Below are 24,808 nucleotides of genomic sequence, written 5' to 3' on the forward strand. Positions count from 1 at the left end.
TTAACACTAAAAGTCCCAGAGAGGGGTCATTTAACATTTCTACCATTGGAACCCTATGGAGCTCTAAATTCCTGGGACTTCTAGTGTTAAAGCCCCCGCATACACATTAGACCTTCATCCGAACTGGCCAATAATTAGCAGGTTCATCCAACTTTAGTCTAATGTGTATGGGGAAAGTGGGAGAGGGAAAGGGCAATTAAAAGGATCACAAACAAGAAGCTTCACGAGAAACACTGCCTGCGTTTTCCTGCAGTGTCTTCCTATAGCAAAACCTAAGAAACAATGCTGGCGTCCCATACCCCTCAGCAAGGGTTACAGGGCGACTGTGGCAGTGACCGCTGTCAGGAGACCAAACTCCCTTTGTAGCCGCGGCCTTATAGAGGATTCAGTACCTGCATTTTCTTGACCTCTGGAAAGTCCCCAGGTGAAATCTGATGTTCTCTCTGGATCTGCAAGAAGATTTCAGGCAACTTGCTTATTAACTCCTTCTTCTTGGTATCTTTCCCAAACATTGCAGGCATCTCTTTTTTCAGGTGACTTATGATGTAGGCATGTACCTGCAAGATTGAAAATAAAAACGCAGTTACATATGGGTGGGAAGTCCCATTACATTTGGCCATTTAAAGCAAGTGTGCACAACCTGCTGCTCAGGGGCCACATACGGTCCATGAGGTCGTTCTGTGTGGACCAAGCCATATAATGTATTTTGTAGACTAAGACACTTCATCTTCCAAAATTTGGGGGAGAAGTAGGGAGTGCATCTTCTAGTCTGGATGTACCTAGCTTGCTGGTGGGGGGGGGGCAGTGGTTGAGAGGGGTCACAGGAGGCAGGAGCAAGCTGCAGCAGCAGCTGGGGCGAACACATGTGCCTGCTATTAAAGAGAATGAATATTCACTGCTCGCCATGCCCATAATAGCACCCACCTCTTGGTCTGGATGCCAGTGCCAAAAGGTGGGCAGGCTTATGGGCATGGGAGAAGTGAATATTCATTTTCTTTAATAATGGACATACTTGTTCTCCCCAGTGCCAGCTTCCTGCAGCAGCTGGAGTGATTGTGTGTCCACTATTAAAGAAAATTAATATTCACTGCTGTCCAAGCCCATAAAACTGGGCATAGGGAGCAGTGAATATTAATTATGGATTAACACGCAGCTGACGTCGGCTTGTCATTAGGTCACAGGCTGACGCGCTGGCAGGTTGAAGTTGCTGACATGAGAAGAGGATGCTGCGCATCGGGGGTAATGGAGGGATGGAGAGTATAAAACTTATTTTTTTGTGTGTGCATCAAAACAAGATTCATATATACCTGGATGGGGACATGTATCCTAGGCTGGGTGCATGATGGGGGATATACACATCACAATGGGCCCATGATGGGGGACATATACACACACACCAGATGGGGGACAAACAGTATATTCCTGGAAATTGCCTAAGATAGGGGACATCCGTACAGAGTTAGGGGACATTGCCCCATAATGGTGTCAGCAGCAGATTCCCCCATAACAGTACAACTTGACCACATATTTTGCTTCAATTCTTTTGACCCCATTTCCTCCTCTAAAACTTAGGTACATATTATGGTCCAAAAACATATGGTAATCAGACTGTGTCGGCTTAGGCTACTTTCACACATCCGGTTTGAGCAGTGCGGCTCAATCCGGCTGTGAAACCTATGCAACGGATGCGGCGAAAACACCGCATCCTTTGCATAAGTTTTTACATGCGGCCGGTCTGTATTTTTCCAGTTGCGGCATGCTACTGAGCATGCGCAGTGGAAGAAACCGCATGTGGCCGCCGGATGCGTTTTTTCCGCATCGCGCCGCTTCCGGCGTCGATAGGCATGCATGAAAAATGCGCCGCAGCTGCCGGATGCAGCGCGATGCATTTTTTTTGCCGGAGCAAAAAACGTTGCAGGCAATGTTCCATCCGGCCGCGGCATCGGCTAAATCTGCCGCAAGCGGCAAAAACCGGACCGAACGCAAGCCCATGCGGCACAATACGGCACTAATGTAAGTCTATGCAAAATAACCCGCAACCAGCGGCAAAAAAAACGGTTGCGGTTTTTCTGCAGAGCGCCGTATTGTGCCGCAGAGCGCCGTATTGTGCTGCAGAGCAAAAACCGGATGTGTGAAAGTAGCCTTACAGTTTCCATGTTAAAAATAGAGTTGCAGGGAAGTAGATACGGATATGTACCGATGGTGCACTGTGTGGTAATGATAGGAACCCGAAATGTCACAATGGTCATCTACTGTGAAGAATAGAGGAGATGGGGAGGTGGCCATGGATTTCTGCAGCTTCTGCCATTATAGTTTTAATGGAGTAGTCTGCTTTTTGCAGTGCATTTACATTACATTGATGGGAGCACTATGCATTAATTTTTCCTTTCAGCAATGCGAACAGGGAAGACGACCACCATTGTGATTGGTTGGACTCCTAACAGTGAAATCGCCACCGTAGACATTTAGGGTACATACTTTTTCAATATGCCAAAAATGTCTCAGATGGTAATAACAGATTACACTTTATTGCATCCTTTGGGATTGTCTCAGTCGGATAATGGGACCTTCAGACCAGAAAAGCTTGTGCTCTGATGTAAAAGTTCCTGCCGGCCACTAGATGGCGCACGGTCACCAAGAAACTGACACTTGTGGTTCTCTCTCCATGACAGAGCAATCACCCTTGTAGCAGCTAACAGGGAAAAAAAAACCTCACAGATGTCATTTTACTACAAATTTACATGATTGTGGATAGATGGCACTTTTAAGGAGCTCTATTAGCGTTAAAGTGGCATTTGGGAGGGCACCCGGAACAAGGTGAATGATTATAACATAACAAGCAGCAGACTCATGATGGCAGGTCACTGCAGGACGTGTTTATTTACAAGCATGATGAATGGCAGGGATACATCGCAGGAGCACAGGACGGCCCGACTTACAAAAACAAGTCTGCAGAAGTTGTCGTGTCATGTGTACAGTAAGGGGAGCTTTTTACTTCCATCTGCCGAGCATACGATATACAAAATGCTACATGTATTTACCAACATTTAAAGGGTTATCCTCATCTCAGTCGGGAATTAGTCCGTCCAGCTCTGACCACTGGAGGGGGAAAAGAGGCGGCCGAGAGACACTGGTTTGTAAAGATCATGCATTTCTATGGGATTTCCATCTCAGTGGCTCTCTGCTCACCCTAAAGTCAGTGGTCAGAGACGGACTTCTTCCAATTATAACTATTGTACAAAAAATAGAAAATTTCTACTTAAAATGTAAAAACTACTATCTGCATACAAGAGTATGTGTCAGAAGCTGCAAGTAACTGTTCATTCTCCAGTAAATATCTGGGGGGTCCTCAAGTCTCCACTGATGCGGAATTACTAAGCCCAATCCTTTATTATATTTACTATGCAACAACTGTGTAATTATCCTCCTATACCTGGTGATTAAGCGGTTTTAACCAGCTAGGGGTGATTTTTTGGTCGAAGTTCACATCAGGGTGGTGGAGAAAAATTTTACAGAAAGATTAACATGTCTGTCAGTCAGACTAATAAAAGTGGAATGGGTGGAAAAAAATAATAATATAAGAAAATATATATATACAATATATATATATATATATATATATATATACAATATATATATATATATACATATATATATATATATATATATATATATATATATATACAATATATATATATATATATATATATATATATATATATATATATATATATATATATATATATATATATATATATATATATATATATATATATATATATATATATATATATATATATATATATATATATATATATATATATATATATATATATATATTCTCCATCTCACATTCGGGATATTTATATTGTATTATATATTTATTTATTTATTATAATACATTTTTTTTTTATTTCATTACATATTAGGAGACCCTGAGGTCCCATCAAAACGCAGCGTGTGAACATAGCTGTACGGTGCATCATTGAATCAGAGCATTAGCACCACCAGGCCTCAGTATTTTCTGTGAAATTTCATGTATGGCTCTTAGGCTAATTTCACACATCAGTTTTTTTTCCCATCAGGCACAATCCGGAAAAAAACGGGTAAAACGGATCCGGCGCCGGATCAGTTTTATCCCCATTGATTTGTATTAGCGCCGGATTGTGCCGGATGGCCTTGCGTTGCATCTGGCTTTTGCCGGATCCGTCATAATTGCCTAAAGCGGTGGCCGGAGGGAACGTATCTTGTATCGTTTTTTTGTCCGGGAAAAAAAACGCATCGCGATACGGCGTGTTTTACAATGGAAGCCTATGGACGCCGGATCCGGCATAATGCGGTAAAAAACGGATGCGGCCGCCGGATCCGTTTTTGTACACTGAGCATGCCATAATGTATTGAAAAAGCAGATCCAGCAAAAAAAAAAAAAAATGGACAAAAAGGATGCAAAAATGGATGCGCCGGATCAGTTTTTTGACGGATCAGGTACATTGGAACAGTCAAAAAAAAAAGGATCAGGCACGTCAGTTTTTGCATATTCTGCGCCGGATCCATTGCATCAGGCACACGCCGGATTGTGCCTGATGCCAAAAAACTGATGTGTGAAAGTATCCTTACTGACCGATCTATTACATTGTAACCATCTTTGTGACATAAGTAGCAAGCAAGTTATCAGCTGTTAAAAATAAAAATGTTATCGTCTACTTTCCCTATCAGAAAAAGGAGACTATAGCAATTTTCCAATGAGAAGATCCTGTAGAACAGTACCAAAGATCTCCGCTTCCCGGACCCCCACTGAATAAGACTGGAAGTAAATTGGTAAAATGAGTAAAACAAAAATTTGTGACATCAATTTTATTAAAAACATTAAAGTCTCATGTGTTCTATGTATACACACATGGGTGTGACAATGCAGTTCTGTCGCTCCTGCTCTCCTCCTGTGGTTTTGGTTTTATTTTAATGCGACTGCGAAAGCAATTATGTAACACTGGAAAACGCCACCACTGAGCAGGAAAGCCTCAGCGGGCGAGGACCTCAATCTAAATTAAATCATAGCTCCATCCAACCAAATATAAACAATGGAGAGTCACAGTGGAATGTTTCTTTTCAGATCTTAGCACATGTATGAAGAGGAGTGCTAAACTTGACAGTAAATCAGCCCCTGAATATCCCTATTATGGGGAAGTGAAGGAAGCAATAATCTTCCACAGGTCTGAGGCCTACAGAGGTGAGGCAGGTCAGGTTAGCAAAATCTCATGCACGGGGACCAACACTTTGTACAGACATAAGCCTAGAACATACAAGAATGTTTAAAAAAGGTACGTCATATTACTAAACAGAGTCTAGAAAGAGCGTGGTAGCACCAGGGGGAGCAGAGCGTGCCACTACACTGCACCTCCAAACCTGTGCCAAGCACAGTAGTATGGGCAATGTCTACAAGTTACCACGAGGTACTAGACTGGATATTGTTGGTCTGACGAGAAGATAGGCCAAGACTATGGTGGCTGGGAAGGGCAACTCTTTCCTCTGCTGATGCAAAAAGTGATGGACAAGGGATCTAGCTCTTCCGAGGAAGACCTTTCTGCCAAGAGAGAAGACTGGGGTCAAGTCATCACATGCAATTACTTTTGAGCCTATTTCGGAAATGATCAGCCTATGTGGAGCCAGTGTGGGTAAGGGAAGCGTTGGAACCAGGAGAGGGCAGTCATCATTAGTTGTAGAGGGGTAGAGAGAACCCCTTTGGGCCAGTAAAGATTTTTAGAAGCAATCAAATTTAATAAGGGTGCACCTTCCCATCTACTTGTTTTTCCTCCTTCTCAAACCCCTACCTTTGACAGCTTTGGCATAATAGAGCCAAAGAAGGGTGGAAACAGATGGAAAACAAGTCAGTTTGAAGGGTCACTTAATGTCTGGCCACACCAAAAGGTGCTGACAGAGTCCCTTTAAATCAGTGTTTCTCAACTCCAGTCCTCAAGACCCAACAACAGATGATGTTTTCAGGTTTTCCTCAATATTAGACAGGGTATAATTCCATCACCTGTGCAACATTAAGGAAATCCTGAAAACTGATTGAGGACAACCTGATCTGTTGGTGGGTCTTGAGGACTGGAGTTGAGAAACACTGCTTTAAAAGGGAACTGGTCAGGTCCAATATGCAGCCAGAACCATGAGCAGTTCTGGGTATATATTGCTATTCCCTGCCTAACCGTCCCTGTATACACTAACATAGATAAAGAGATCTATAGAAAAAGTATTTCTACAGATCCTTTATCGTATGCTAATGAGTGAGGGGGCTAGTCCTAAGGGCGTTCGCTCCCCTTGTTAGTCGGCTCCATTATCATGTTAGTACACCCCTGTGGGGCTAACATGCTAATGAATGTGCAGAGTCACAGGATGATCTCTCTCACCTCTCTGCTGCCATCGCGTCCGATGCTAGATTTTAGTTCAGTACACATGACCCCGGAGTTTCGGTCATGCGCACTATGAAGCCGGGTGTATGTGTCCAGGCTTCAAACTGAAGTAGTGCACATGACAAACTCCAGGATCATGCGCACTGAGCCGAAATCCAGCGTTCGAGGCAATAGCAGTGGAGAGGTGAGCGAGATCATCCTCTGATGCTGCGCATTCATTAGCATGTTAATGTTAGCACGCCCACAGGTACGTACTAACATGCTAATGGAGCCAACTAGCCAGGGAAACTAACACCCAGAGTCCTGTGCTCATTAGCATACGGTAAAAGATCTTTAGAAACACTGTCTAAAGATCTCTTTATCTATACCACTAGATACAGGCACAGTTAGGCAGGGATTAGCAATATGCACCCAGAACTGCTCATGGTCCTGGGTGCATATTGCACCTGACAGGTTCTCTTTAAGCCTGAAATCTGCCCTGAAGTTCTGAATAGTATTTGACTTTATGTGCATGGACGTTGTCTACATCCCAAACCTCTAAAGGAATTTAAACAGCCAACGTTCCCGAATGGGCTATAAATAGTTAAATCTTTTTGAAAAAAATGTATTCTTTCCCGTACCATGTTCCTATAGAACAACAAGACAGTGTGAAAGGCATCCTAGATAGGGGCACATATTTCACCGCGTTCCTTACATAGTGTTTCTCCAGAACCATGGATACACGGAAACAACTGCAGCCCTAATCAGTAGGACTCACCATATCTGCATTTCAGGGGGCACCTCAACGTCAGTGTCAAACCTAAGGCTTTTAGGAATCCTATTATAGTCCTATGAAGTTACGCGGTGCTCACAAGACGTTATCCACACGTCTTATAGCCGACACATTGCGCCATAGCAACTTGTTCTACGTATTCATGCTACCAGTCACAGAAAAACGGGTTCTTGTAAATGACACGTTGGATGGTAAGGTCATAAAAGGTCGTTACAAGAGCTGTAGAATTCAAGCAGATTCTACCTACCATCATTGATCACTAATGCATTATAATGTATGGTGAATCTCCATTCACTGACACTAGGATAGGGTCCCATCAAAGTCACCTTGCTATGGTTGGTGGGCTCATATGAATTGGCCAATTCTTGCACTAGGAACCTTCATTTTGCTAACTATAATTTTACACAGCATTACGCAGTTTAAAGGGGTGATTAATTATTCAGAATTAGCGGCCACATCGATGTAAATCCCATAAGGCTTTTCTTAAACACCTTGTGTAGTAAATTCTGACTGAGCGGTGCTATTGCGGTCCGCTCATCCCCATCGGGCAACTCCCCCGCCCCCCCCCTCGGGCTCCGTGACCTCTAAGATCCTGTGAAGTCACGTCAACTTCCAGTTGACCCAACATCACCGAGGCAGCCCCAGTCTTCCTGAGTGACTGGGCTGTGGGCGGAGTTTCCCCTATGAAATTTTTACATCGATTTTGCCGCTAATACTGAATAGTGACCAAACCATGTAAATTTCATATAATTTTATGTTTGCATATGTCTTGCTGCTTACAGAGTGCTGCTATATCCTTTTGTTTGCGTTTCATCTAGTCTTAGCAGTTCACACCTATTCACACTTGCTATATTTGGAGATACAGTATCTCCATTCAGCACTAAAGGCTTCTACAGCATCTGAATCACACACATGTAGTTAATCCTTTTTGTTTTGCTAATTGATGAGGACCCAATCAAATCCACATTCTTATTCTATCCTCAATAATATGAAAAACTCACACCAATCTCCAAGACTTCTCTTGTGCTGCATCAATTTTCTGGAATGCACTACCTCAGACAACGCAGTTAATTTCCAGAATCCACTGTTATAGGAGTGCCTTAAAAAAGATCAACTCACTAATCTAACGGTTCTAGGTTCTCCATTCCTTAGGCCAGAGTCACACTTGTGAGGGACTAACGCGAGCCTGACATCACACCACCCGACATGGCCGCACACTGTCGACAGGAGCAGGTCGGCTGCATGTATTTCTATGCAGCTGAGACGCTCGTGTCCGAAGAGTGTACGGCCGTTCCCGGTAATGCGGCGCGAGTCATTCGCAAATGTGACACCGGCTTCAGTCTGGATGTTTTCTATCCTCTGTTTATTTCACCACTCTCTATGCAATTAGTAGCTCTTTGCATCTGGGCATGCACAGATATTAGCTGGTGACTGCTTCATGCAGTTTTACATGTATACTCTTACAATGATGATTGCTAGAGTATATAACATGCACATTTTTACCTTTCAAGGCATCATTTAATGGGAATCTCTCAACCGCTATACTATTTTATGTGTATGGTGCTCTTTCAAAGACGAGTCCAGCAATAACTTTACAGCTCCAGTGCATTCCTTAGCTAATGAGAAATCAGAGTTTGAATTGATATACAAATTAGCTATAATAGCTATAGTAGATCTGAAGCCTCCGCTACACCAGCTCTATTCTACACACAGTGTAAAAAGCTATGGGAGATCTGAAGCCTCCACCACTCCAGCTCTATTTCACACAGTGACAAGCTATGGTAGATCTGAAGCCTCCGCTACTCCAGCTCTATTCCCCACACAGTGCTGCCTTCTCCTTGAAAGTCATCAAAAAGAAATAAATCTGTAAAGCAAGTAGAAAGTGGCAGTGCTGGGTGGGGAATAGAGCTGGAGTGACGGAGGCTTCAGATCTACCATAGGTTTTAAGCCTCATTTGCATATCAATTCAAAGGCTGATTTTACAGTAACGGAGGAACGGACTGCTCATTAAAGTAAACGTATTGCTGGACATATCTCTGAAAGGGTTACACACACACACACACACACATACAAAAATAGTTTAGGGGTGTAATCCTGCTGACAGATTCCCATATTGAATCATGTGTTACTTTGTGATGTCTGACATTGTTGGTTTCCACAGACAGCACACAGATACATTACATTCTGTGGGGCTATTAACATTTTTGTTTTTTGTTTTAATCTTTGAAGATGGTCCACATACGAGCATACATACATACGTTCTCGTAAAAGAACAGGGTCAGGTCCTACTTTGGTCCAATATGTGGACCAAACACTGATTCTAATAAATGCTATCAGCTTTCTAATGACCTTTTCTAGAAGGAGACACTTGGGAACCCATCTCTTGAGCCTCTACATTTCTTTTAACATACAGTACAGACCAAATGTTTGGACACACCTCCTCATTCAAAGAGTTTTCTTTATTTCCATGACTCTGAAAATTGTAGATTCACATTGAAGGCATCAAAACTATGAATTAACACATGTGGAATGAAATACTTAACAAAAAAGTGTGAAACAACTGAAAATATGTCTTATATTCTAGGTTCTTCAAAGTAGCCACCTTTTGCTTTGATTACTGCTTTGCACACTCTTGGTATTCTCTTGATGAGCTTCAAGAGGTAGTAACCAGAAATGGTTTTCCAACAGTCTTGAAGGAGTTCCCAGAGATGCTTAGCACTTGTTGACCCTTTTGCCTTCACTCTGCGGTCCAGCTCACTACAAACCATCTCGATTGGGTTCAGGTCTGGTGACTGTGGAGGCCAGGTCATCTGGCGTAGCACCCCATCACTTTACTTCTTAGTTAGATAGCCGTCGCACAGCCTGGAGGTGTGTTTGAGGTCATTGTCCTGTTGAAAAATAAACGGTGGTCCAACTAAACGCAAACCGGATGGAATAGCACGCCGCTGCAAGATACTGTGGTAGCCATGCTGGTTCAGTATGCCTTCAATTTTGAATAAATCCCCAACAGTGTCACCAGCAAAGCATCCCCACACCGTCACACCCCCTCCTCCATGCTTCACGGTGGGAACCAGGCATGTAGAGTCTATCCGTTCACCTTTTCTACAAAGACACGGTGGTTGGATCCAAAGATCTCAAATTTGGACTCATCAGACCAAAGCACAGATTTCCACTGGTCTAATGTCCATTCCTTGTGTTCTTTAGCCCAAACAAGTCTCTTCTGCTTGTTGCCGGTCCTTAGCGGTGGTTTCCTAGCAGCTATTTTACCATGAAGGCTGCTGCACAAAGTCTCCTCTTAACAGTTGTTCTAGAGATGTGTCTGCTGCTAGAACTCTGTGTGGCATTCACCTGGTCTCTAATCTGAGCTACTCTTAACCTGCAATTTCTGAGGCTGGTGACTCGGATAAACTTATCCTCCGCAGCAGAGGTGACTCTTGGTCTTCCTTTCCTGGGGCGGTCCTCATGTGAGCCAGTTTCTTTGTAGCATTTGATGGTTTTTGCCACTGCACTTGGGGACACTTTGAAAGTTTTCCCAATTTTTCGGACTGACTGACCTTCATTTCTTAAAGTAATGATGGACACTCGTTTTTCTTTACTTAGAATTTGTATTATAGCAAGAAAAAAGCAGCTAACAGTCTATTCAGTAGGACTATCAGCTGTTTATCCACCAAACTTCTGCACAACACAACTGATGGTCCCAACCCCATTTATAAGGCAAGAAATCCCACGTATTAAACCTGACAAGGCACACCTGTGAAGTGAAAACCATTTCCGGTGACTACCTCTTGAAGCTCATCAAGAGAATGCCAAGAGTCTGCAAAGCGGTAATCAAAGCAAAAGGTGGATACTTTGAAGAACCTAGAATATAAGACATATTTTCAATTATGTCACACTTTTTTGTTAAGTATTTCATTCCACATGTGTTAATTCATAGTTTTGATGCCTTCAACGTGAATCTACAATTTTCAGAGTAATGAAAATAAAGAAAACTCTTTGAATGAGAAGGTGTGTCCAAACCTTTGGTCTGTACTGTATGTGAAAGAAGGGAATTTTGTTTACTTACCGTAAATTCCTTTTCTTCTAGCTCCAATTGGGAGACCCAGACAATTGGGTGTATAGCTATGCCTCCGGAGGCCACACAAAGTATTACACTAAAAGTGTAAAGCCCCTCCCCTTCAGCCTATACACCCCCCGTGCTGCCACGGGCTCCTCAGTTTTGGTGCAAAAGCAAGAAGGAGGAAAAAATTATAAACTGGTTTAAAGTAAAATCAATCCGAAGGAATATCGGAGAACTGAAACCATTCAACGTGAACAACATGTGTACACAAAAACAGGGGCGGGTGCTGGGTCTCCCAATTGGAGCTAGAAGAAAAGGAATTTACGGTAAGTAAACAAAATTCCCTTCTTCTTTGGCGCTCCATTGGGAGACCCAGACAATTGGGACGTCCAAAAGCAGTCCCTGGGTGGGTAAATAATACCTCATAATAGAGCCGTAACGGCTCCGTCCTACAGGTGGGCAACCGCCGCCTGAAGGACTTGCCTACCTAGGCTGGCATCTGCCGAAGCATAGGTATGCACCTGATAGTGTTTCGTGAAAGTGTGCAGGCTCGACCAGGTAGCTGCCTGACACACCTGCTGAGCCGTAGCCTGGTGTCGCAAGGCCCAGGACGCTCCCACGGCCCTGGTAGAATGGGCCTTCAGCCCTGAGGGAACCGGAAGCCCCGAGGAACGATAAGCTTCGAGAATTGGTTCCTTGATCCACCGAGCCAGGGTTGATTTGGAAGCTTGTGTCCCTTTACGCTCGCCAGCGACAAGGACAAAGAGTGCATCCGAGCGGCGCAGGGGCGCCGTACGAGAAATGTAGAGTCTGAGTGCTCTCACCAGATCTAACAAGTGCAAATCCTTTTCACACTGGTGAACTGGATGAGGGCAAAAAGAAGGTAAGGAGATATCCTGATTGAGATGAAAGGGGGATACCACCTTAGGGAGGAATTCCGGAACCGGACGCAGAACCACCTTGTCCTGGTGAAACACCAGGAAAGGAGCTTTGCATGACAACGCTGCTAGCTCAGACACTCTCCGAAGTAAAGTGACTGCTAACAGAAAAACAACTTTCTGCGAAAGGCGTGCGAGCGAAATATCCCTCATTGGCTCGAACGGTGGTTTCTGAAGAACCATTAGCACCCTGTTCAGATCCCAGGGTTCTAACGGACGCTTGTAAGGAGGGACAATGTGACAAACCCCTTGCAGGAACGTGCGTACCTGTGGGAGTCTGGCCAGGCGCTTCTGAAAAAACACAGAGAGCGCAGAGACTTGTCCCTTAAGGGAGCCTAGCGACAAACCCTTTTCCAATCCGGATTGAAGAAAGGACAGAAAAGTGGGCAAGGCAAATGGCCAGGGAGAGAAACCCTGAGCAGAGCACCACGACAGGAATATTTTCCACGTCCTGTGGTAGATCTTGGCGGACGTTGGTTTCCTAGCCTGTCTCATGGTGGCAATGACCTCTTGAGATCATCCTGAAGACGCTAAGATCCAGGACTCAATGGCCACACAGTCAGGTTGAGGGCCGCAGAATTCAGATGGAAAAACGGCCCTTGAGAAAGCAAGTCTGGTCGGTCTGGCAGTGCCCACAGTTGGCCGACCGTGAGATGCCACAGATCCGGGTACCACGACCTCCTCGGCCAGTCTGGAGCGACGAGGATGGCGCGGCGGCAGTCGGCCCTGATCTTGCGTAACACTCTGGGCAACAGTGCCAGAGGGGGAAAACACATAAGGAAGCTGAAACTGCGACCAATCCTGAACTAAGGCGTCTGCCGCCAGAGCTCTGTGATCTTGAGATCGAGCCATGAATGTTGGGACCTTGTTGTTGTGCCGTGACGCCATTAGGTCGACGTCCGGCATCCCCCAGCGGCAACAGATCTCCTGAAACACGTCCGGGTGAAGGGACCATTCCCCTGCGTCCATGCCCTGGCGACTGAGAAAGTCTGCTTCCCAGTTTTCTACGCCCGGGATGTGAACTGCGGAGATGGTGGAGGCCGTGGCTTCCACCCACATCAAAATCCGCCGGACTTCTTGGAAGGCTTGCCGACTACGTGTTACACCTTGGTGGTTGATGTAAGCCACCGCTGTGGAGTTGTCCGACTGAATTCGGATCTGCTTGCCTTCCAGCCACTGCTGGAACGCTTTTAGGGCAAGATACACTGCCCTGATCTCCAGAACATTGATCTGAAGTGAGGACTCTTGCTGAGTCCACGTACCCTGAGCCCTGTGGTGGAGAAAAACTGCTCCCCACCCTGACAGACTCGCGTCCGTCGTGACCACCGCCCAGGATGGGGGTAGGAAGGATTTCCCCTTCGATAATGAGGTGGGAAGAAGCCACCACCGAAGGGAAGCTTTGGTTGCCTGAGAGAGGGAGACGTTCCTGTCTAGGGACGTCGGCATCCTGTCCCATTTGCGTAGGATGTCCCATTGAAGAGGACACAGGTGAAACTGCGCGAAAGGAACTGCCTCCATTGCTGCCACCATCTCCCCCAAGAAGTGCATGAGGCGCCTCAAGGGGTGTGACCGACCTTGAAGGAGAGATTGCACCCCTGTCTGTAGTGAACGCTGTTTGTCCAGCGGAAGCTTCACTATCGCTGGAAGAGTATGAAACTCCATGCCAAGATATGTCAGCGATTGGACCGGTGTCAGATTTGACTTTGGAAAATTGATGATCCACCCGAAACTCTGGAGAGTCTCCAGAGTAACGTTGAGGCTGTGTTGGCATGCCTCTTGAGAGGGTGCCTTGACCAGCAGATCGTCTAAGTAAGGTATCACCGAGTGACCCTGAGAGTGGAGGACCGCAACTACTGTAGCCATGACCTTGGTGAAAACCCTTGGGGCTGTCACCAGGCCGAACGGCAGTGCCGCGAACTGAAGGTGTTCGTCTCCTATGGCGAAGCGCAGGAAGCGCTGATGCTCTGGAGCAATCGGTACGTGGAGATAAGCATCTTTGATATCGATCGATGCTAGGAAATCTCCTTGGGACATTGAGGCGATGACGGAGCGGAGGGATTCCATCCGGAACCGCCTGGTCATTACGTGTTTGTTGAGCAGTTTTAGATCCAAAACAGGACGGAAAGACCCGTCCTTCTTTGGAACCACAAACAGGTTGGAGTAGAAACCGTGACCCTGTTGCTGAAGAGGAACCGGGACCACCACTCCTTCTGCCTTCAGAATGCCCACCGCCTGCAGAAGAGCCTCGGCTCGCTCGGGAGGCGGAGATGTTCTGAAGAATCGAGTCGGAGGACGAGAGCTGAACTCTATCCTGTAACCGTGAGACAAAATGTCTCTCACCCAACGGTCTTTTACTTGTGGCAGCCAGGTGTCGCAAAAGCGGGAGAGCCTGCCACCGACCGAGGATGCGGTGTGAGGAGGCCGTAAGTCATGAGGAAGCCGCCTTGGTAGCGGCACCTCCGGCGGTCTTTTTAGGGCGTGATTTGGACCGCCATGCGTCGGAGTTCCTCTGATCCTTCTGAGGCCTTTTGGACGAGGAGAATTGGGACCTGCCCGCCCCCCGAAAGGACCGAAACCTCGACTGTCCCCTCCTCTGTTGTGGTGTTTTTGGTTTGGCCTGGGGTAAGGATGTTTCCTTTCCCTTGGATTGTTTGATGATTTCATCCAATCTCTCACCAAACAAGCGGTCGCCAGAAAATGGCAAACCAGTTAAGCACTTTTTGGAAGCAGAATCTGCCTTCCATTCCCGTAGCCACAAGGCCCTGCGTATTGCCACCGAATTGTCGGCTGCAACCGCCGTACGGCTCGCAGAGTCCAGGACGCAAATGCCGACGTTTGAGAGGTTATGGACGCCACCTGCGGCGCAGACGTACGTGTGAGTGCGTCAATTTGCGCCTGACCAGCTGAGATAGCTTGGAGTGCCCATACGGCTGCGAATGCTGGAGCAAAAGACGCGCCGATAGCTTCATAGATGGATTTCAACCAGAGCTCCATCTGTCTGTCAGTGGCATCCTTGAGTGAAGCTCCATCTTCCACTGCAACTATGGATCTAGCCGCCAGTCTGGAGATTGGAGGATCCACCTTGGGACACTGAGTCCAGCCCTTGACCACGTCAGGGGGGAAGGGATAACGTGTATCCTTAAGGCGCTTGGAAAAACGCTTATCTGGACAAGCTCGGTGTTTCTGGACTGCCTCTCTGAAGTCAGAGTGGTCCAGAAACATACTCATTGTACGCTTAGGAAACCTGAAACGGAATTTCTCCTGCTGAGAAGCTGACTCCTCCACTGGAGGAGCTGAGGGAGAAATATCCAACATTTGATTGATGGACGCAATAAGATCATTCACTATGGCGTCCCCATCAGGAGTATCAAGGTTGAGAGCGGCTTCAGGATCAGAATCCTGATCAGCTAGCTCCGCTTCATCATACAGAGAGTCCTCTCGCTGAGACCCTGAACAATGTGATGATGTCGAGGGGATTTCATAGCGAGCTCGCTTAGTCGGTCTGGGACTGCGGTCCGTGTCAGAGACCTCACCCTGGGATCTATGAGACACCCCGGGAGAACATTGTTGTTCCAACTGAGGGGAACCAGGGGGCAATGATTCCACAGTGCCCATGGCTTGAGATGCCGGCCTGGACTGCAAGGCTTCTAATATCTTAGCCATAGTCTCAGAAAGTCTTTCAGTAAAAACTGCAAACTCTGTCCCTGTCACCTGGACAGTGTTAACAGGTGGTTCTCCCTGGGCCACCCTTAGCAGAGGCTCCGGCTGAGTAAGTGCCACAGGGGCCGAGCATTGCACACAATGAGGGTCAGTGGAACCTGCCGGCAGTATAGCCGTACATGCTGCACAGGCAGCATAGTAAGTCTGTGCTTTGGCACCCTTGCTATTTGTGGACGACATGCTGTTGTCTCCTCTGAGCAATACAGGAGGGTATATAGCCAAAAACAACCGTGCACCATACAGTGTAAAGTATAGCCTATAATCATATAATCTATAAGTACACTTCTGCACCAGTGGGGCCAGCACCTAGGTGCTGCTTACCGCCCGCGCAATGCGGTTGTGTGGTCACCAGAATTCCTGCCTAGGTCTCCCTGAGCTTGTCTCTCTTCTCCAGCGTTAGCAGAGCTGACAGGAATGGCTGCCGGCGTCCTGAGGAGAGGAGGGGGCCGTGGGCGTGCCCTAGAAAGTGCGGGAATCTGGTGCCCCACTGTGCACAGTGAGGGGGGTGGAGTATGCAAAGCATGCTCCAGCCTCAGTTGCTGACGTCCTTTACAGCGTCCCGCCCTTCCCCTGACTGGCAGGCCTGGGGGCGGGAAAAGAATGAGACTAGGCCGCAAAAGCCGGGGACTAAAGTTATAAGCGCGGCCGCCGTATAAGCGCGGTCGGCGCGGAAGTCCCCGGCGCACTAACAGTCCCAGCCGCGCCGCAGTGATAACAATGGCAGCGGCGGTCAGCGCGGCAGTCCCCATACACTAACACACTCAGCGACGCTGCAGTGTGTAAAGGCACAAACGCAGTCAGCGCCGCGGTCCCCGGTGCACTAGCACACCCAGCAATGCTGGAGTGTTGCTGTGCGCGGTCCCCACGGGGACACAGAGTACCTCAAAGTAGCAGGGCCATGTCCCTGAACGATACTCGGCTCCTATCCAGCAGAGTCCTCAGGAGCTGTGGATGGAGCACGGTCTCATGTGCCTGGAGACCGAAAGGATCCCACTTCACCCAGAGCCCTAAGGGGGATGGGGAAGGAAAACAGCATGTGGGCTCCAGCCTCCGTACCCGCAATGGATACCTCAACCTTAACAACACCGCCGACAAGAGTGGGGTGAGAAGGGAGCATGCTGGGGGCCCTGTTATGGGCCCTCTTTTCTTCCATCCGACATAGTCAGCAGCTGCTGCTGACTAAGCTGTGGAGCTATGCGTGGATGTCTGCCTCCTTCGCACAAAGCATAAAAACTGAGGAGCCCGTGGCAGCACGGGGGGTGTATAGGCTGAAGGGGAGGGGCTTTACACTTTTAGTGTAATACTTTGTGTGGCCTCCGGAGGCATAGCTATACACCCAATTGTCTGGGTCTCCCAATGGAGCGCCAAAGAAAACAAAAAATATTAACAAGTGGTTGAAAACCAGATAAAAATAATAATGGAATTGTGTGAATAGGATTAAACTCTGAGGTTCTACAGTTACATTGTAACATCCCAGATGTTGGTAATTTTTGCACCGCTCAGTAGGTAACTATGTATCCACGCACTGCACATCACAACCGGAAGAGACACCTTTGCCCTTCCCATGCGCCCAATTGTAACTATCACACGCCGGAGTATTTCTAGCTCTAGATTGTGGAAGTTAAAGGGCGTCTTCGTTTTTTCCGTCTGGAAAGATTAATGGAGTACACAAGCCAGACAGGTTATCCAGGATTACAAGACCAGTCAGGACAAGCTCTACAACAGGAAAAGGTTTGCCTTCCTTACTTAGAAAAGGCAAGACACACAACAGTGACCGCACCGTGACCAGCCAAGTGCATTAATAATAGCATAGCAAGACATCGCAAGACACAGCCATCCCACCACTGGCCTGGCCAGCACTACAGCCCCGGGAAGTGATCTATATCATACATCCTGATCCCAGACCACTAAGGTCAAGTACTGCCATCACAAAGTGCCATCAACATTTGTCACTATTCACAAGAGGGTGTAAATATGTATTTTACAGTGACAGTTTCCTTATTTTGTTAATAATACAACTAAAGTGGTTATCCGGCTTTTTAAAGCTCATGGCCTATAAGTACATTGGTTGAGACACAATGCTCAGCACTGTAATAATGCACCTTTTTAAAAGGTCCACGGCTTCCAGTTTGATTATTCGTACTTGCCTGTGCGGCACTTTTCATATAGAGAAAACGCATGGAACAATGCTACAATACCTTGCAACACTGCACAGAACAGGCAAATAGGAACCAGGCTGCGAGCGGATGTAAGCATCCGATCACTGCTGTTAACCATTTACATGCTGCTGTCAATCTCTGGCAGTGGCATTAAAATAGGTTGCTTTCTGAGTGATCATCAGGTCCCATTGCATCCACCCACCTCCCAGAGGCAGGGTGGGGGGAAAAGGAGGACGGACAGAGGCAGGGTGGGCGGGGCAGACAGAGGCAGAGTGAGGGGTGGGCGGGGCAGACAGAGGCAGAGTGAGGGGGGCGGGGCAGACAGAGGCAGAGTGGGGGGGGGCGGGGCAGACAGAGGCAGAGTGGGGGGGGGTGGGGCAGACAGAGGCAGAGTGGGGGGGGGCGGGGCAGACAGAGGCAGAGTGGGGGGGGCAGGGCAGACAGAGGCAGAGTGGGGGGGGCAGGGCAGACAGAGGCAGAGTGGGGGGGCGGGGAGGGACAGAGGCAGGGTGGGAGAGAGTTGGTTACTATCCCGTGCAATGCCAGGTACTACAGCTAGTATGGAATAAAAGCAACTTGTTACAGAAAAATTGTTTTTTTTTGTTTGCAAAAAGTTTTTTTCCAGTGTTGCTTGAATTTTACATAATAATTAAAAAAAATAGTCCCAATCTATAAAAGCAATTGTTATTGATGCACAGGCCTGATAACATTTAGCTGCAAAGGTATATAGGTGTAATATATGCACAGCGTATAGGTTTACCTTACCTTTGCCAGGCGAGCTCTTTTTATAAGGTCGTTCAGTTTCCGTAGTGCAGCGTTTCTTGGAAGGCTTTGAATGTCTCGGAATAGATCTTGCGCTTCCATTTCAAACAGTTTACGATTCTCCGTGTTTTGCAAAGGCTTGGCCCAAAAAGAGCCTATGTAGACTCGCACCACCTCGGGGGTGTTAATCACCTTTCCTAAAGACCACATGAGAGCACCATAGACCCTCATCAGCTGCTGGGTGTCCACCTGGTCAGCCTTATTAAGCACCACTCGGATTTTGTCATCCTGACCTCGAAAAGCTCTGATAGCCTCCGAGAACTCATCGGAGATGTCCAGTTTGTGAGCATCAAAGAGGAGGATGATTCGGTCAACACGTTCAGCAAACCACTGCAGGACCTGGCAGAAATCATAGCCTGCGAAATGGAAACAGAAAAATGTAAACAAATGATACAATATTAGAATGTAGTCAAAGATTAGGAACAAGTTCAAACTCAAATCCTACCCAAAAGGGAAAGCTCAATGGCAAGCAACAGAGAAATGGAGGTTTCACAAAATCAGAAGATGCAAGTTGCCTTTTCTGGTTTTGTTTCCTAAAAACACAAAAGAGCCTGACTATAATAAAAAATGCAGCTAGGAAAGTGAAAACGTAGGGGGAGATTTACCACGACACAAACTAAAGAAATTTAGCGTAAAACCTCAAGTTGTAATTTTTTTTTTTTTTGCACAATTCATCAATTGCAGAAAAATAATGCAACATTTGGAGTTTACTGGTCAGTCCCAACCAGCTACGCCATTAGCTGGTGTACGTTTTTGGAGACAGAGCACGCTGGGAATCAGATGCGCCCGATTCATTAAGTAGTGCATGCTGCTTAAATCACGTCAGGGTACTCCAGTGAGCACTTCCCACGATGTCAAGAGCTATGCCATTCTTAAAAGGGAACCTGTCACCAGTTTTATGGCCTATAAGCTGCGGCCACCACCAGTGGGCTCTAATATACAGCATTCTAACATGCTGTATATAAGAGCCCAGGCCGCTGTGAGAACATAAAAACACACTTTATAATACTCACCTAAACCGGTCGCTGCGGTGCTGGTTGGCCCGGTGGGCGGCGCTTTTCTCCGGGACCGGCGCCTCCTCTTTCGGCCATCTTGCTCCTCCGTCTTCTGAAGCCTGTGTGCATGACGCGTCCACGTCATACACACTTACCAGTCCTGCACAGGCGCACTACAATACTTTGTGGGGGGCAGATCAAAGTGCGCCTGCACAGGACCTCAGTGCCGGCGAGTGTGTATGACGTGGACGCGTCATGCACACAGGCTTCAGAAGACGGCGGAGCAAGATGGCCGAGAGGAGGCGCTGGTCCCATAGAACAGCGCCACCCACCGGGCCAACCAGCACCGCAGCGACCGGTTTAGGTAAGTATTATAAAGTGTTTTTATGTTCTCACAGCGGCCTGGGCTCTTATATACAGCATGTTAGACTGCAATATATAAGAGCCCACTGGTAGTGGCCGCAGCTTATAGGGCCATAAAACTGGCGACAGGTTCCCTTTAACGAATCACCCCCTTAATGTCACATTAAAAATGAGTCTCTAATTCTATGTAAGCACTAAGCTCCTAGATTATTCCTAGTGGGCGCTGCAGGCACCACAATGCCCCTCTCACTTGGCACCACGTGGTGAGGGGCACTACTGACATAGTTGCAAGTCAGGTCTCATGCCTGGCTGACCGCTATTGTGTGCCAGTCATAATTTGACTTGGACACGTGCACACTACTCATTGACTCTTGGGAAGCAGCTAACAAATGCCAGGTCAGTCCTGATGCGGAAGTGAAATACACAGGTTTAAGCGAATCGGTCAGCAAAATTTCACACCAAAAAGCTATTTATATGCGCATGTAGCTCTGTCAGAGACAAAATACCTTTACATGACCAGTCTGTTCCTCAGATACTGAGAAATCAGCATTTGAATTGATCTTAAAATGTATACAGTACATTTGAAGCCTCCGTCACTCCAACTCTATTACCCACCTCCTCCTGCTTGACTGATTGTGTCTTTGCTTGAAAAAGTCACATAGAGGCTGTCAGTCAAGCAAGTGGAGGCAGTGCTGGAAGGGGGAATAAAGCTGGAGTGACAGCCTTCAGATCTGCTCTCAATCAAGCACATGGAGGCAGTGCTGGGGGGGGATAAAGCTGGAGTGACAAGATCTGCCGTCACTCAAGCAAGTGGAGGCAGTGCTGGAAGGAGGAATAAAGCAGGAGTGACAGGCTTCAGATCTGCTCTCAATCAAGCACATGGAGGCAGTGCTGAGGGGGATAAAGCTGGAGTGACAGAGGCTTCAGATCTGTTGTCAGTCAAGCAAGTGGAGGCAGTGTTGGGGGGGATAAAGCTGGAGTGACAGAGGCTTCAGATCTGTTGTCAGTCAAGCAAGTGGAGGCAGTGTTGGGGGGGATAAAGCTGGAGTGACAGAGGATTCAGATCTGTTGTCACTCAAGCAAGTGGAGGCAGTGCTGGGGGGGAATAAAGCTGGAGTGACGGAGGCTTCAGATCTGTTGTTACTCAAGCAAGTGGAGGCAGTGCTGGAGGGGAATAAAGCTGGAGTGACGGAGGCTTCAGGTCTACAGCCTCATTAGAATATCGAATCAAACCCTAATTTTTCAGTAATGGACGAACGGACTGACCATGTAAAAGGTATTCCTGAACTTGTTCTTTAAAGCACTTCATGCACATAGTGAAATCCTGCGGACAAGTTTCACTTTAACCTGGTAAATCTAACCTAACCACCCCCCCCCCCAGTACAAAAAAAAAAAAAAAACCACTACGTGTGACTGTGGCTCAATAGCAATTACGTTCCTTGTATTGGTATAGTGCAGAAACATTTAGATACACAGACTAGACAGTCTAAAATGCAACAAATTTATAACATGCGCTCATGCTGGATATCTTCCCTAGGCTACTGCCACCCATTAGGCTGTGTGTGCGTTTTTTGCAACATTTTTGCGCTTTTTTGTGGTGCATGACTTTACTTCCCCAGCAAAGTCTATGAGTTTTCATTTTTGCTGTCCGTACAGTGCTTTTTTTTTTAGCTGCATTTTTGTGTTGACCACAAAGATGCCGCATGTCAATTATTTCTTCGTTTTTCTCTGCGTTATTCACCCATTGAATGTACTGGAAAAAACACAACAAAAAAACCCGCAGCAAAATGAAAAAAAAAAAAAAAAAACCGCATAAAAACGCATGCGGGGGTTTTTTTGTGTTTTCGCCGCAGGTGCTTTTTTTGGGGGCCAAAAACGCTGCATCTTTGTGGTCAGAAAAAAAGGGCGCACATAGCCTTATTTAGCTTACTTTATTGCCATTAGGTGTCAAAATGTAGGCATCTTTAGCAGCCCCCTCTTTCTGCTCAGGCACACCAAGTTGTCAAGCTACAAAATTTGCCTAAAATGCATAATAAATGTGGTGCGAGGCACACCAACCACATGAGTGCCAAGTATCTGATGGCTAAATCATCCCCACTGTGTAAAGCATTGTTCAGAGTGGAAAATCCATCATAAAAACAAAAACCGGGTCAGCACTTACAATTGTTGATAATAAGATAATCTTTGGGGAAAAAAAATATTTACACGGCGCTTTTTATAACTTCAGTTTAAATAAAAAGTGAAAAGAAGCAGAGAAGGATTCTTAAGAAATAAATGTCGCTGTACTTCTGCATAAACTTCCTTTTTCCTTACAGAAAGTAAAAACTCCCTTATCTCTGCAGAACATGCTTGTCAGGGAAAATACAGGACTTTTTTTTTTCTAATACATCCCACCCCAGCAAAAAAGGCACCTATTAGTCTGCAGAGTTAGTTCTAAGAAGTTAGGTCACAGTTTAGTCTTCTGACAGTGACACTGTGTTAAAGATACCATGAGAGGTACCGGGTGGAGTTGGATTAATAAGACAGTGAATGGATTTAGCGTCTATTATTAATAATTACTTGTTATAATATCACAGAATTTGAAAATTGGGGAATAGGTAGACACTTTACGCACCACATGTGCTTTTCGGCTTTTTCAGGAGGATCCACTCAGGAACTTGCCTGAAAAAGCCCGTGAAAAAGGTGAAACACTTCAGCATCTTTTCTTACTGCTATGGACAGTTTTATTTAAATAAATGTAACCAAAAAAAAAAAAAAGCTAAAAAGTGAATTAGCAATATCAAAACTACTTAATGTGCATATGCTCAGTCATTTAGAGCTTCTGAACACTGTATAGACACCTGCCCCTGGGAAGCTTTCTAAATTAAATGCCTAGTTCGGCAATACCGAAGTAGCCTCGTTTTTGAGCCAAGCACTTCATCTATATACAGTGCCTACAAGTAGTATTCAACCCCCTGCAGATTTAGCAGGTTTACACATTCGGAATTAACTTGGCATTGTGACATTTGGACTGTAGATCAGCCTGGAAGTGTGAAATGCAGCAAAAAAGAATGTTATTTCTTTTTTTTTTTTTAAATTGTGAAAAGTTTATTCAGAGGGTCATTTATTATTCAACCCCTCAATCCACCAGAACTCTGTTTGGTTCCCCTAAAGTATTAAGAAGTATTTCAGGCACAAAGAACAATGAGCTTCACATGTTTGGATTAATTATCTCTTTTTCCAGCCTTTTCTGACTAATTAAGACCCTCCCCAAACTTGTGAACTGCACTCATACTTGGTCAACATGGGAAAGACAAAGGAGCATTCCAAGGCCATCAGAGACAAGATCGTGGAGGGTCACAAGGCTGGCAAGGGGTACAAAACCCTTTCCAAGGAGTTGGGCCTACCTGTCTCCACTGTTGGGAGCATCATCCGGAAGTGGAAGGCTTATGGAACTACTGTTAGCCTTCCACGGCCTGGACAGCCTTTGAAAGTTTCCACCCGTGCCGAGGCCAGGCTTGTCCGAAGAGTCAAGGCTAACCCAAGGACAACAAGGAAGGAGCTCCGGGAAGATCTCATGGCAGTGGGGACATTGGTTTCAGTCAATACCATAAGTAACGTACTCCACCGCAATGGTCTCCGTTCCAGACGAGTCCGTAAGGTACCTTTACTTTCAAAGCGTCATGTCAAGGCTCGTCTACAGTTTGCTCATGATCACTTGGAGGACTCTGAGACAGACTGGTTCAAGGTTCTCTGGTCTGATGAGACCAAGATCGAGATCTTTGGTGCCAACCACACACGTGACATTTGGAGACTGGATGGCACTGCATACGACCCCAAGAATACCATCCCTGCAGTCAAGCATGGTGGTGGCAGCATCATGCTGTGGGGCTGTTTCTCAGCCAAGGGGCCTGGCCATCTGGTCTGCATCCATGGGAAGATGGATAGCACGGCCTACCTGGAGATTTTGGCCAAGAACCTCCGCTCCTCCATCAAGGATCTTAAGATGGGTCGTCATTTCATCTTCCAACAAGACAACGACCCAAAGCACACAGCCAAGAAAACCAAGGCCTGGTTCAAGAGGGAAAAAATCAAGGTGTTGCAGTGGCCTAGTCAGTCTCCTGACCTTAACCCAATTGAAAACTTGTGGAAGGAGCTCAAGATTAAAGTCCACATGAGACACCCAAAGAACCTAGATAACTTGGAGAAGATCTGCATGGAGGAGTGGGCCAAGATAACTCCAGAGACCTGTGCCGGCCTGATCAGGTCTTATAAAAGACGATTATTAGCTGTAATTGCAAACAAGGGTTATTCCACAAAATATTAAACCTAGGGGTTGAATAATAATTGACCCACACTTTTATGTGGAAAATTTATTAAAATTTAACTGAGCAACATAACTTGTTGGTTTGTAAGATTTATGCATCTGTTAATAAATCCTGCTCTTGTTTGAAGTTTGCAGGCTCTAACTTATTTGCATCTTATCAAACCTGCTAAATCTGCAGGGGGTTGAATACTACTTGTAGGCACTGTAGCTTCCAGTGGGCAAGTATATGAACAATCGGGCCCCGGGTCCGGCTCTCCCTTTATCTA

General features: G+C 46.3%; 1 protein-coding gene across 1 annotated transcript in view; it reads right to left on the bottom strand.

The window, feature by feature from the left end:
* Positions 1-24,808, bottom strand: part of EHD4 (EH domain containing 4) — a 67,846-nt gene that overhangs the window by 5,788 nt on the left and 37,250 nt on the right. Inside the window, exons 4-5 of the mRNA XM_075330813.1 lie at positions 18,822-19,234; positions 393-557 (exon numbers count right to left, since the gene is read on the bottom strand). Coding sequence (XP_075186928.1) covers positions 393-557; positions 18,822-19,234 — 578 coding nt within the window. The remainder of the gene's footprint in view (positions 1-392; positions 558-18,821; positions 19,235-24,808) is intronic.

Source organism: Anomaloglossus baeobatrachus, chromosome 12 (genome assembly GCF_048569485.1).
Source record: "Anomaloglossus baeobatrachus isolate aAnoBae1 chromosome 12, aAnoBae1.hap1, whole genome shotgun sequence".
In the NCBI taxonomy this organism is placed as follows: Eukaryota; Metazoa; Chordata; class Amphibia; order Anura; family Aromobatidae; genus Anomaloglossus; species Anomaloglossus baeobatrachus.